The following is a 14,342-nucleotide window of genomic DNA, read 5'->3' as shown; positions in this document are numbered from 1 at the left end:
CTTGATCTGGGAGCCAGGCAGCTGACAGAAACTATTTTTAAGAAAATGCTTTCCTTTTTAGGGCTGTTCAATCTCCGCGGGTCAGATGTGGAACACAATCCTGTGTTTTTCTCCTATGCGATCGTAGGCCTAGAGACGATCATGTAAGTGTCCTCTCTCACCCAGGCTCCCCTTCCTGGTCCTCGCCCCGCCGTTACTATAGCTGCTTTCTCACCACGCAACTCCCGCTTTGTCCTTTTGTCCTTGTCTGCCCTGACAGGTGTTTATTTTTATCCTGCCTTCTTCCCTCCAAACCTCTAAATGTCTTGAAATCCACAGAAGTATTTATAGTAACACGAGACTGAGAAATAAGTACACGAGCCTATCAGAACATAGGTTCTTCATGAGGTTCCTGCTGTGTGATCTTGCCCAGGCCACACAGGTTTCAGGTTTCCCAGAAGGCAGTGCAGAGGGAGCCGTCTAGGCTCAGCTGTGTGGTTCTGGACCCCAGGCGTCCTAAAGGCCAGCAGTGACGTGGGGGATCCTGGTCTCTGCTCTGTTGACCTGCCAGGGATCACTTCAGAGCACTGCTTTCAGGCTTTCATTGTCTTTCTATTGGATGGGATTCTGTTCTCTTGTGATAGAACACTCTGAGTAGAAGTCACGTAGGGGAGGAAAGGATAAACTTGACTTAAACTTCCATTCCGTAGTCCATCGTTGAGGGGAACCAGGGCAGGAACTCAAACAGGAGCTTGAAGAAGGCCCTTGCTTATCTGGCTTTCTTATACAGCACAGAATCGCCTGCCTAGGGAATGGTGCCACCTGCAGTGGGCTGGGCCCTCCTGTATCAGTTGAACCAAGACAATTCTCCAGAGATTTGCCCACTGGCCAATCTTTTTGGACAGTCCCTTAGCTCATTTGCACTTCTCAGATGGTGGTAGGCTGTGTCAAGTTGACAGTTAAAACTTAATTAGAGCAGGGACTAGTCTGCACACATCTTTAATTCCAGTTCTCAGGAGGCAGAGGTAGGCAGATATCTGTGAGTTTGAGATCAACATGGTCTTTATAGTTCTAGGACAGCTAGTGCTACAAAGTGAGACCCTGTCTCAAAAAACTATCTACCTACCAACCAACCAACCACCTACCCACCACCAGCAGCAGCAGCAATAGCAGTAGCAGCAACAACAACAACAAAACCATTCTTATTTCTTTTCAGTTTTTTTTTTTAACTTATTGTGTAAAATAGTGGGTTTCATCATAACACTCTTCCACGTATTTATCACTGTACCTTACTGATATTTGGGCATCCCATTTATTGACTGTAAACTGTGTTGGGGCTGGTGGTAGATGCTAGCATGAGTGTCAGGACCCTGGGTTATACTTGAGAAGCTGAGCTCTCCTTTCCCTGAAGGATTCAGGCATGTAAGTGTGGGACCATCCCGTTAGGAGCTGTCCTGGGTGTGTAAGAGGAGATGGCTAGAGAAAGAAAAAAGTGCAGTGAATCAAAAGTGAGAGGGTAGGTGAGCATCGTGGTGCGTGGGGTGGGGCGTTAGGAGGAATCTTGGGAAAGGAACAGCGTGTCCTCCTTTGTCTTGAGAGTGGGGTGAGCCTTGAGTATGCTCTACTCACGTGCCTTCCTTTCCTGGGACCCACCGCTGGCCCCCCGCAGGCTCTTCATTGACGGGGACCGCGTCGACGCGCCGGGCGTGAAGCAGCACCTGCTGCTTGACTTGGGCCTGGAGGCGGAATACAGAATCCAGGTCCTGCCATACAAGTCCATCCTGAGTGAGCTCAAGGCCCTGTGTGCTGACCTGTCCCCGAGGGAGAAAGTGTGGGTCAGTGACAAGGCCAGCTACGCTGTGAGCGAGGCCATCCCCAAGGTGAGTGGCCCTCAGTCTGCCCCATCTGAACGGCGCTAGCGCCTTTGTGGTTCTGATGTTGTAAAGAGCTGAAACAGAGATCTGGGCTTTGACCTGTGGTCTGCCGGTGAGCCCAGAGCTGGAGCCTAGAGTGGGGCGGATGAGGCTCTGTAAACTCTTTAGGCCCACGTCTCTGGGGTGTGGTGTGAGAGATGATCTTGGATGGCACACAGTAATGCTTTAGGCTTACCTAAATGTATCTGTCTTAACAGCAGTTAGCGGGCTGAGTAAAGAAGCTCTAAGTATAGAGTCTGGAAATGCTTTCAGATAAAGTACCTAACCAGTAAGGTTCGTGTAGGGGCTGAACAGCCATGGTAAAGGCACACAGGAACCTGAATTTTGGGGTACACGTCTCGGCAAACGCCACAGGAACCTGAATTTGGGGTACACATCTCAGCACAAGCCTCATCTCCTGCCCTGTGTTTGAGGCTTAGAGTTTTGAGGCCCAGAGAGATCTGGGGTTGGAGGATTTGTCTTAGGATCACATGGCAGTGACAGCCTTGCCCTTCACGAGTCCTTGCTGGGCCAACACCTGTTGATCCACTTAGTTAGAGTCTGTGGCAGGACCCAAGCCGAGACCCCTTCACTGGGCTTTTTCTGCTCTTGGGCTGGGCCCTTGGTTGATGAGTGGAGCTGCTCGTTAGCATCCCTGCTGCCTGATCTACGCTGTGTCTGGTCTACTGCAGTCACTCAGCACTCTTGCTTTCCCTGCTACATGAGGGGAGTTTAGGGGGAGGGGCGGAGAATGCGCACAATTTGAGGAGCTCTGAGCCAGTGTCAGGTGTGCTGAACCCCTTCAAGTTCACACAGGGCTGGGCTCTGATTTATTCTGCACCAGGGAAGGGTCAGCCCTTCAGACTCAAGGTGAGGAAGCAGCTGAGGGTGATCACAGGGAGAAGTGGGGAGAGAGCAGGAGTCCTTTTTTTTGCAGGTCACCCCCCTCCTCCCGATCCCTTTTTCAGAGGTAGAGTTGTTTTGGTTAGCTCTGAGAGGATAGTGAACTCCAGTCATCGCTACAAGGCTTGGGACGCAGTCCTAGTAGCATCAAAGAGCGCGGCTTAGAGGAGGATGTCTCACTGATGGGTTTAACTTACTGTGGGTGAACTCACGCTGTGCTGAACACGTCCGAGCATCAGCTGCCGTGACAGGACTGCAGGGCACAGGTTCCGAGCAGAGGCCCTTCAAATGGGTTGTCTCAGACTGTGTGATTCATCTGCCGGCCGCCGAGCAGCCTGTTGCTCATCTTCTGTGTCTTGCCCTAGGATCACCGCTGCTGTATGCCTTACACACCCATCTGCATTGCCAAAGCCGTGAAGAACTCCGCTGAGTCGGACGGCATGAGGCGGGCTCACGTGAGTCGAGTGGCTGGGGTGGGAGACAGGGTGGGGGTGGTCAGAAGGACCCCGTGCTCTCCCCCTCTCTGGCCCTGGGCCTACGTCCTCAGGTTTTCCAGAGTCAGTGGGAGCATGAAATGATTGTGTTGGGCATGTAGGCATGAAATCCTAGCTACTTGTGAATCTAAGGCAGGAGGATTGTGAATTTGAGTATCAGCTTATATAGTGGGACCTATTTCAAAAACGAAAAACAATAAAATTGAATGTATTAAAATTTTGTGAAATACAACACAAAATACAAAGAAAGCAGGCTGAAGAGATGGTTAAGAGCACTGGCTGCTCTTTTGGTGGTCACAGGTTCAATCCCAGCACATATGCCAACTCATAACTTTCTGTAATTCTAGTCCCAGGAGATCTGATGCTATTGTCTCACCTCTGTGGGCGCTGGGCACACAGTGCATGGCCACCCGTGCAAGCAAAACACCTATAAACGTTACATGCGTGCACGCACGCACGCACACACGCACGCACCCTACGTGCTCCCCGCCCCCATGCAGTGTACAGGGTGGTGGGGCTGTGGTGTAATGAGAAAGAAGAAGAATCAGGCAGAAGGTGAGGCTAGCAAGATCTGAGGGTGACAGAGACTGACCATAGTCTGTCATTCCTGGCCCGTGCAGGGTGGGAGTTCACTGGTTAGAGGAGCTGTCTGTGTGCTCAGTGGAACTCCTCCTGACTGAGCCTCAGCTGATGAAGAGCTGGGCAGCCTTCTGGCCCAGTAATGGGAAGTGCTACAGAAGGCTTCCAGGAACTCCACCACAGCATGGAAGCTGGAGGGCTGCTGTGGAGAGTGTGGGGTGTGTGTGTATATGTGTGTGTGTGTGTGTGTGTGTGTGTGTGTGTGTGTGTGTGTGAGACCACCATGGGACTGGGACCTGAATCTCATTACCCAACTCTGTGGTTTTCGCAGATTAAAGATGCCGTTGCCCTCTGCGAACTCTTCAACTGGCTGGAGCAAGAGGTTGGTTCTTATCTTCGTTGAACACGTGGCTGTAAAAGCACTCTATGGCACAGCCGTGGCCTTCCTGGGCTCCTGTGGCCTAACGCGTTCATCCGATCTTAGTGTTTTCTGTGGCACTGTGTTCTATAAGTCTGTGCATCCGTGTTAGAGAGTCATAAAGAAGGGGCTAGGGAAGGTGGCCCTCCCAAGTCACAGGTCAGCTGGGTGTGTTGGGAGGACGCTCGCTTGGTGTGAGTTGTTTGAACTTTAAACCATAAAACTTTTTACATTAAATCGACTCTTGGCCATTAATTTCCCACCCATACCTGGAGCGGACAAGAGGTTGGTTTCTTTGTGCTGCTATTAAATAGCCTCATTCTCCCTTTAAATGACGAGGAGCTGCTGGTCCTGGCAAGAGTGGGCTCTCCTCATGTCTTCTAGTGTGGCCACAGTTTCTCCACGCTTCAGCCGTTTGGTCTTTGCAAGTCATTTTGTTTTCCTTGTGGTTACAGCTAGGTTTTTGTGGCTTGTGTATTTTACCCTTGTGTGAACATGTAGTGTGAGCACTGGCCATGGGCTTCGCAGTCTGAAGAAAAGATCCGGGCGGTGACTGCGCTGCGTCCAGCGGCCAGATCGTCTTACTTAGCTATTCTTCTGTGGCTGGTTGATCTTCTTTCTTCTCCCTTTGTTACAGCCCTGTGCTATCTTTGCCTGTTTCATTCCTCCGGCCCTACTTGCCTTTAGTAGGGGATGCTTTTCAATTCTAAACTTAGATGCAGTACATTTTGCCAGGTTTGGGTATTATATGGTGCTGTGACAGAAGAGTCCCGTGAAACATTAAGTGGCTAGAAACCCTTCCACTTTACACAGCTGTGCTGGGAGCCTGCCAGAGTTCCCTCCCTGTTAGAGAGGAGACACAATGTATCCTGAAGAGTGGGCCCTCCGGGTGTGAGAACTGAGCACAAGTCGGCTGTCTAAGGAACCTCTTTCACGGGTCTGGAACACGAGTGACTCCGATGATTGCTAAGCACTTTTTTTTTCTTGCAGGTTCCCAAAGGTGGCGTTACGGAGATCTCTGCGGCTGACAAGGCCGAGGAATTTCGAAGGTAAGTGTCTGATGAGGAGGCCCAGGGACCTTGTGCTGACTCCTTGGCCAGCTGAGTGTGCGGGGAGGGCCTTAGTTCCCAGCTCAGTGCAGACCTTCCAGAGACTCTGCTCTTGTCTGTGTTCCAGGCAGCAGGCTGACTTTGTGGATCTGAGCTTCCCAACGATTTCCAGCACGGGACCCAACGGCGCCATCATCCACTACGCGTAAGGCATGCAGATGGAGCAGCACAGGCCTGGCCTTGCATTTGCCTCTGCACAGGAGTCTGAGCAGGGGAGACAGTTTTCCCAGAGGTCTCGAGTCCACCCATTTGTCTGTGGAGTCTGGAGTGGGAGATAAGATCCCAGAGGCCTCGCCCCCTCTGAGTCCTCAAGTCTCCACCTTTTAGGACTCTCCTCTTCCTTGTTTGCTGCTATTCAGTTTCTTTTGCGATAGACTTTCACTTTGTAGCTCAGGCTGGCCCGGCACTTACTACATAGCCTAGCCTGGCATCAGCCTTGTGATGATCCCCCTGCCTCAGCCCGAGATTACAGGGATCAGTGAGCACACCCGGCCACATTCCTTCCTGAGGCACAGAAGCTCAGAACCCTCGTGTCTTGACTAGCGTTCTGGGGTCCCTTGGGGTCCTGGTCTGCCCTATGTAAGCACCGCTGCTGACATCTAAAAACTGTGCTGCTAACTATGTGCGTAGAGAGATGCTGGACAGCAGAGCCATCTCTCAGGGACTTTGGCTTGATGCCAGCATCCTACTCTAGGGGTTTTGTTTGTTTGTTTGTTTGTTTTTCTTTGCTCCTTAGCACATGATCTGTGAGAGTCCACAAACCCACAGAGCTGAGGCTCCCTGAACTCTTGAGTTCAGGGACATTGCTGTGCTCAGGGCCTGAGCCCTGCTGGTGGCGACGTAAGAAGTGTAGTTAGGTCGGGCATCAGCTTCCCCAGCTCAGCACTTTGGCTCCGTGTAGGGCATCCTGTGCCGTGCTGTGCTGTCTTCCATGTGCAGTAGCGCAAAGGGCGCTCAGCTGTCTCTGGGCTGCAGTTGGACTGGGTTTTTCTCTCTTAAATAATGGTGTTTAGAACTGTTGGTCTTGGGTAGATTTCAGAGCTGTGTGTGGGAGATAGTCACAGACGTGCCGACATCACTCACTCACACTAATGCCTCAGTTCCAACACACAGATGCCAAAGAGTAATGCTCCTGTCGGAACACACAGATCCCAACGGTTTCACTCGGGTGACGAGTTTCATGGTGGAGTTTTTCATATGGGTAGAGCAGGAACAATTTCAAACCCTTTGCCCCTCTTTCGGCGTTTCTTCATTGCAGGCAGTTAGAGTCTGCTTAGAGGCCTGGGCAGTATCCGACTGTCTTGTTATTGCTGGAGAGGGATTGATACCCACAGAGGGTGAACTCAGAGTGAGCAGTCTTCCCTCTGGGCGTTCCCCAGCACAGTGCTACTGTCTAGAATATAGGATGGGGAAGGCAGGTCCCTTCTCACAAAGAGCCATGCAGTAGGAGTGGCCCCACACAGTCTTTCTCTGCAGGGGAAGGTGGGATCTCTTAGCAGAGAGATGCTGGAATAGGGTTCGGAGTCCTGAGATCATGGGCCTTGGCTGTTTGCTTCCTGTCCCTGGAACCCAAGCTTACACTGCTTGCTTTTTGTGTTGTCTGTTTGTTGTTTGAGATAGGGCCTCACTGTGTAGCTTAGGCCTGTCTTAATGTGTAATCCTCCTGCCTCAGCCTCCTTAGTGTCCTGCTTTTTAAAGTCATCTCTCAAACACTGTTTCTGTTCTAGACACAAGCAGTTACTCCTCTGTTCCCCTTTCTTGGTCGGCAAGCTAGGTTGCAAAGTCTTTGAATAGTGTAAGCTTAATGCTTATAATTTATTGGGAAATGGTTCTTTGCATAATTATTTCAGACTTAAATATGTTTTAGGACAAATGTACAGAGGTTGGATATAGTGGTACAGGCCTGTAACCCCAGTATTTGGGGAGGCAGAGACAGTTGGATCTCTTAAGTTTGAGGCCAGCCTGGTCTACTGAGCAAGTTCTAGGACAGCCGGGGCTGTATAGAGGAACCCTGTCTTGAAACACACATACACCCCCACCCCCCTAAAAAAAAAAGAAAGGAAAAAATGGTATACAGTATTTATATGCTGTATTTATATGCTCAGACTTACCAGGGGATTTCGATTTTGGAATAACTAATTCTGTCTGCCTTTGTTAGGCCAGTCCCTGAGACGAACAGGACCCTGTCCCTGGACGAGGTTTACCTCATTGACTCCGGTGCTCAGTACAAGTAAGTGAGCCAGGCTGCTGCAGAGCCTGAGAGTGAACGGCCAGGGGTTGGGGGCAAACTGAGTGTGCCCAGCTGTTACCCCTCGTCGGCTGCTGACGGGTGTTTGCCGTCTCGTCTTGTTTTTCACCTCTCATTTTAAAAGCCCAGTTGTGAATGTTCCCGTGAAGGACGATAGAGCCGGGTAGTCCATGGCTATCAGCTGGTAAACTATGGAACGAGCACTCGAGGGGGAGAGAGCCTTGGGGCCCTGTGAAGATTTCTGCTCCATCCCAGAGAGCTGTCTGCCAGCTCCTACTTGCAGCTCCCGGGGGCCTGAGGAAGACGGGCTAACTTAGAACATACGGATCTGAAATGGACCTGCCTCCGCCTCTCCGTTTCTGTCTGGGTCTTGTTGTTGAGCCCAAGAAGGAGCCAGAGTGGATGTGATGTGTACAGAAGGCCCTTCCCCACTGCCGTGGAAGCCAGTTAGTGACTGGATGACCACAGTCTGGCCTTGCGATCACATGGCGGTCACTTGGTCATAGTATAAATTTTTGTCTTTCCTGAATTTTATAGGAAGATTCTAGAAGTTCTATTTTTGGTGTGAACTAGTGTATGTTAAGAGGCACCTCTGGGTAGTTTTGGGGTCTCTTCAGTACTCCATTGCTCTCCAGCAGCAGGAAAAGGATTTTGGTTTTCTTGCCACAAGTGCTTGGTACAGCCTCTGGTCCTTGGTCTTCTGCTCTTAGTTATAACCTAGTGATGCCTCTGACATGGAGTAAAGCTCCTTGTATGGACCAAAAACAGTGTCTGTCAGGGCTGCATCCATTCCTGGTCTTGCAAGCTGGTTTGGCACTTCCAGGTTGGTTTATTTTCAACAGTTGTATTAAGATATACTTCACCCGCCGAAAGTATAACATTAGGTTTTATGTATCTGCAGAGTTGTGCAGTCACTGCCACAGTTGATCCACGTGTGAGTGTTTGTACAGACACACCTCTTCAGGTGTGTGTCTGGGAGTTGGGCCCATGATGGCTCATGAGAAAAAGGCTTAGCCTTGGAGGGAAAGCCGTTTTCCAAAGTGGGTGTGGCCTGTGCTGCTCAGTGCTGTGTGTATAGTTTCTCCATGTACCCCGTTTCATGGCTGAGAAAAGGTTATTTTAACTGGGGAAACTGTTTGCTTTCTCTGTCTTTGACAGGGATGGAACCACGGACGTCACCCGGACCATGCACTTTGGGACCCCCACTGCCTATGAGAAGGTAATGGGAGGCAGAATTGCCGGGCTCCCTGCCTTCTTAGAAAGGACATTGCTTTTATCACGGGGTGGCATAAATAAATAAAAATTATAAGCAGGGTAGTAAAACGCTCATTTTTTGTGGAGTCAGGCTTGTCGGGTTTATGAGATCTGTGTCATTAATTATCGGTGGGTAAGGCATTTGCAGAAAGTTTAAAAGCGTGCTGTTAAGGTCAGGGCAGCTCAAGTTCAGCTTCAAATAGCTTTGGCCTTCTCCTGCAGGGGGACTGGGTAGTAAATGTGTGCTTGATCGGCAGTGTCTCAATTAGATTCTGAAAGCCACCCTCTTAGTTTTTCAAGGTCAGCATTCCTATTTACAGCTCCCCTTTCAAGGAACTTTGTTTTGCTTTGACTATTTAGAAAGGTAGCATAGAGCTGCGAGGTAGAGAGAGATCTGCCAGGGGTCTGGAACCCAGGTTAGATCTCTGCTGTTCCTGACTGTGGCCTTGGACAGGTTTCTTTTAAGTAGACATGGGCCCAGCGGTGGCTGCGTCCTGGGCTGCACATGAGGCTGTAAGCCAAGAGCCTGGAGATCAGTCAGTCTCCTTAGCCAGCACAGGCAGAGGCTCTGAGCGCTGTCTGTCTGAGGGAGAAGGGTTTTACAAGATGCGCTGGGTAGCTTGCTTGGTCCTGGTGGCTTGCCCTTGCCCTTTGCAGACACCCCTACCTGCAAGATTCTGGGCTTTGGGTGTAGGGTCCATTTGCTGGGGTCAAGCACAGGGCTCGGCCCTTTCTCGCCCCTCTGGCAAGCCCTCAGCCTTGTCTAAGCTAACTGTGCCGATAGCATGGTGGTGTGGAGGTGTGGAGACCAGATGCCGAGGCCTGGCTGCCTATGGAAGGTGGCTGGCATGGCGCTCAAGCGCCCGTTGTGGAGGTTGATACAGGGTGTGTGGGGTGATGTAAATGTTCCCTGGCCTCCTCATCTTCTTGACAGAAGTGAAGGCCTGGTCGATTACCTTTCTGCTACTGCTTTAAATTTAAAAGATTTTCTGGCAGTTATCTGTGGGTGAGCTGTTGAAGTGTTTTTAATTTTTTTTCTTTTTTTAAACGTCACTCTGATGTTTTCTGTAGTTCTAGTAGACACATTAGCAGTCAGGCTGCTCTAAAGTGCTGGAAGACCGTAGGGTTTGAATACCTGTCTCCTGCAACCGACTTCTGGCTTTTCTTTGGCAGGAATGCTTCACATACGTACTGAAAGGCCACATAGCTGTGAGCGCAGCTGTTTTCCCGACGGGAACCAAAGGTAAGGCGCTTCATTCTGTAACATGACAGGCTCAGAGTTCCACCGTATCCAAGTTTGGGTGGAAAAATGTTTATCCTTCATTTTGATTTGTCAGTGTTAGTTCAGTTCTGGCCCAGCTAGGATATGCAGGATACTCATGGAGTGAGTCCGCCTCTACCCCACCCTCCAGCCCCCAAGTCCCTGTGACTCAAGAGCTAGGCTTAGGATGGTTTTTAGTGGCAGTTCTGGCCACTAACAGAAGTGCTTGACACATGTTGGGGTAAATTGGGCTCAAAGGCCTCAGGGCTGCAGTAGAAGTTAGGGTAGCCTCCTTCAGCTATGGGGCGGGGCCAGCTCCTCCTTGGATGGCCATTGTTGGGTTTATGTTATTGGAATCCTGACTTGGGATGGATTCTGCTCTGAGTGCTGATGGATGGGGCATTGGACTGCAAGTTGCAAGACTCAGGCCTTGACTCTGACAGATGGGTGGGCACTCATCACCCTTAGACAAGGTCTTCCCATCTTTCACGCCTACGTGTCTGTGTGAGAATGCTTGCAATTCTGCAACCTTAAGAGCTGTGTCACCCACTGCATCCCTCATCTGCAAGTGGTCCATCTCTTAACCCGCTCGTGAGAATTAAGACTGAGCTCTGACTGGGTTCTTGTATTTTCTGTTAGAAAGTTCTTCCTTGTGCTGGGCTTAACTCCAAACTCTTGAGTAACTTTTGCCTTTTGGTTTCTGTTTGACCCTCTGAAGCCAGACCTAATACACCTAATCTCTAAAGTGCTGTGTGAATACCAAGCGGCCCTTTGTCTTTCAGGCCACCTTCTGGACTCCTTTGCCCGGTCAGCCTTGTGGGATTCTGGTCTGGATTACCTGCATGGAACAGGACATGGCGTTGGGTCCTTTTTGAATGTTCACGAGGGGCCCTGTGGCATCAGTTATAAAACATTCTCCGATGAGCCCTTGGAAGCGGGCATGATCGTCACTGATGGTAGGTGTCCGTTGGCAGAGGGCAGAGGGCAGTTTTTTGTTGTTTATAATTTTTCAGTTATTTTAAAGGAAATTGGCAATAACTTCCCTCTCCTGTCATTTTAAAATGACAACCTTTTTCAACTATGAGAGTGATTTGGGCTCATTTTAGAAAGAGTAAAGTCTGGATAATAATAATAATAATAATAGTAATAAATGGTCTTTTGTATGTGTAGACATTTTCTTTGTGAACAGGGTCATACTAGACATATCATGTTCTGCTGTGTTATATTATTCAGTGTTTGTAAGCAGACCTCTGAGCTCTACCTCACTGTGTCCTGTGGCACACAGTGTGCACCGTGAAGTAGATCCCCATTGTTGTATTCTGCCTCATGGTTAGTTTTCAGAACCTTAGAACCTGATGCCTGTAGGAGGGGTTAAGTGGGTGAAGATAGGAGAGGGCAGCCCCTCTCTCTTCTTCCTTGTGGGTGGCTGGGGGTGTTGTCTCTGCGGTGGCCATCCCGGCTGGTATTATCTCTGGTGTGCTGCTTCTGTGGGTCTGTGGGCTGCCTCTCACTTTGAGTTGTTTGTTTTAGAGCCAGGGTATTACGAAGACGGGGCGTTTGGGATCCGCATTGAGAATGTTGTTCTGGTGGTCCCAGCAAAAACCAAGGTGAGTGTTCACGTTTGCTTTAAAATTTCCTACTGTTATTATGGGGCTACGAATGCTGTTGAGCCATGGCGGGGCCAAAATGGGGCTTCCTTCCCCCCATACAGGGATTTTACTAGATGCTTCTTCCTTTGTAAAACCGGAAAGGGACGGACGATGTAGCTCAGTGGTAGCATCCTGGCTAGGCACAGCAAGGGCCTAAGTTCCATCTACAGCACTATCTAATACAGAAAAATAAAAAATCCCAGTGAATGGAAGAGCCTGAGGTTTGCGCTGCGTGGGTATAGGCACCCAAGTGTGATCCCTAGGGCCCACATGGTAGAGAGCTGTCCTCCTACACACAGAAAACCAAAAAGCTTGGCAAATGTGACCTCATAGGTTTATACCCCAGTAGAATCTTACAGACTCAAATCAGAGACTCCCCAAGTCCAGACGCCCTCATGTCTTGTTCCCACCGCTCCGTCGCAGCAAACATTAGCTCTGTGGAGCTGTCGGAGGGAGCACTGAGCACCACTGCTTGCTGGATCCTGGCAATTCCGAGGGGGCTCGCAGCAGTGGGTGGGAAGTGGCGCCTGCTGCACTTGGGCTCCTAGTCTGAAGATGGTACCTGGTGACTGCTGGTCAGGCCCCACTTACACACTTCCCTGAGGGGCGCCAGCCGTGGTAGCGGAACTCAGCCATCCCCTGTGATGACGGGGAGTGTAATCTGCTGTTTCCTCTCTTCTCCTACAGTATAATTTCAACAACCGAGGAAGCCTGACCTTTGAACCTCTAACTTTGGTTCCCATCCAGACCAAAATGATAGATGTGAATGCTCTTACAGATAAAGAGGTAATGGGGAATCTTGGGTGGAAGTTTGGAGGAAATATTAATAAGGGGTGGAGACTATCCCCTGGTCCATTCCCACAGTTCCGTTCAGAGGCCACCTCCTTCTGAAGTCTCCCCTGGGACCATTCAGAGGTCACCTCCTTCTGAAGTCTCCCCTGGGACTAGCCATTCTTGCACGTGCTGTCTTAGCAGAGGTAGCTCTCCCTGTTCCATTGGCTGTAGGGCCCAAGGACTCATGGGTAGGCACAGAAGGCCATTGCTCTTCAAGAGAGAGAACTGCACTCTTGCTTAGGTGCACCGAGGAAATGTATCAGCCACTCGTGTCCACGAGGGCTGACAGAAACAACCTACAGGGAATGGGGTGCTTTGGCTGCACTTCAGGAGGTTTCAGACCGTCTTTGCAGGGAGGGCATGGAAGAACAGCTCTGTGAGCATCAAGATGTGAGACAGAGATTTTTATGCCAGTGGACCAGGAAGCAGTTGAGAGGGTCTAGAAGCAGGGATCAGACCTTTGAAGACCTGCCCATAGTGGTCAGCTCCTATCAGTGAGTAGGCACCACCTCCTAAAGATTCCATAGACTCAAGTTAATGCCACTGGAGACAGACACTCCGAGCGGGAACTTACGGGCCGTGTTTCAGAATCAAAGCGTTATAGTCCTCTTTAGCATGGGTCCACTTGTCTGCCCCACAAAGAGCCAGGCCTCTTGGCCACTGCAGGTACCAGATTGTTTTCTTGTGTTGCAGGAAGCATTAAGGAGGCAAGAAGCAGAGTCTGTCATGTGTTCAGAGGGCACAGACGAGTGAGGTGCTCCCAGTCTGTCTGTTACTGCTGTGGTCTCTGAGGCACAGCAGTGTTCACTGACCAGGCTCGCAGGGTTAGTGGCATCAAGCCCTTGCTTGCTACAGTGAGTCCTCCAGATCTCAAGGCTGGATAAAGTGACAGGCCAAAGTAGGTGGAGTAACGACCAAAGAGCCAGGCAGGTGGTCAAGGTCAGGGAAGAAACTAGGACCCAGAAAGAACAGGAATAATCAGGCAGACAGAGACAAAGTGGGTTTTAATCTGGGAAGCTGGAAACTGGGACACGGGGCAACACAGAAGTCCCAGGGAAAAGCAAGTGACTGATGGGGGTCCGAGGCAGGAAGAGCACCAAGAGACACTTTGGGAATAAGGCAGTTTGTCCCTGAGGTAAGCTGCCGCTGGCCCGCCCGTCCCCTGTGGATACACAACTGATCTTCACTGGGGCCTTCATGGTATCCTTCCTGGCGCTGAAGAGGAGGGAACCTGAGGCTCAGGTGCTCTCCAGGGGCTGTAGAGTGGGACTCACCCAGCTAGAAGCCGCCTATCATTTAACATGTGGGTCACGGAGAACATCCATCCAGCTCCTGTTTAGCTTTCCTGTGTGCTTGGGCACCTGTGTCTGATCATTGGTGCCCATGGCTCAGCCAGCGTTTGTTTATAGGACACTAAAAGGGCCCGGCGATCCCGCTTTGTTCACATTGTATACAGATTTAGAACAGGATGCTCAGCCTAGCAGCAGCTTGGTGTCCAGTGTATCTCTTCAGTGGAAAGACTCCTGTCGGCAGCGCAGGAGCCCTTTCCCCTACCAGACTGATGCTGTGAGTGCCAGGGTGCATGAGCACACACTGCTCTGAGAGCCATCTATTTAAAAACCTGTGCCCCACAGGGGCCCTATGCCTCTTGTCCTTTGGCCACCTCCAGGCCCTTATCAAGGGACTCTTGAAAGCCCAAAG

General features: G+C 50.5%; 1 protein-coding gene across 6 annotated transcripts in view; it reads left to right on the top strand.

Annotated features, from left to right (window-relative positions):
* The window catches only part of Xpnpep1 (X-prolyl aminopeptidase (aminopeptidase P) 1, soluble), a 107,384-nt gene that overhangs the window by 30,649 nt on the left and 62,393 nt on the right, over positions 1–14,342 (top strand). For all 6 annotated transcript variants that reach the window (XM_011247158.3, XM_030250761.1, NM_133216.3 and 3 more), the window contains 12 exons: positions 62–143; positions 1,649–1,859; positions 3,161–3,250; positions 4,200–4,250; positions 5,277–5,335; positions 5,463–5,540; positions 7,554–7,625; positions 8,802–8,862; positions 10,071–10,140; positions 10,941–11,114; positions 11,689–11,765; positions 12,495–12,593. In XM_011247158.3, coding sequence (XP_011245460.1) covers positions 62–143; positions 1,649–1,859; positions 3,161–3,250; positions 4,200–4,250; positions 5,277–5,335; positions 5,463–5,540; positions 7,554–7,625; positions 8,802–8,862; positions 10,071–10,140; positions 10,941–11,114; positions 11,689–11,765; positions 12,495–12,593 — 1,124 coding nt within the window. The remainder of the gene's footprint in view (positions 1–61; positions 144–1,648; positions 1,860–3,160; positions 3,251–4,199; positions 4,251–5,276; positions 5,336–5,462; positions 5,541–7,553; positions 7,626–8,801; positions 8,863–10,070; positions 10,141–10,940; positions 11,115–11,688; positions 11,766–12,494; positions 12,594–14,342) is intronic.

The sequence above is a fragment of the Mus musculus genome, chromosome 19 (genome assembly GCF_000001635.26).
Source record: "Mus musculus strain C57BL/6J chromosome 19, GRCm38.p6 C57BL/6J".
Taxonomy (NCBI): Eukaryota; Metazoa; Chordata; class Mammalia; order Rodentia; family Muridae; genus Mus; species Mus musculus.
Note: the sequence above shows the minus strand (reverse complement) of the source record. Positions and strands in the feature narration are given on the sequence as shown.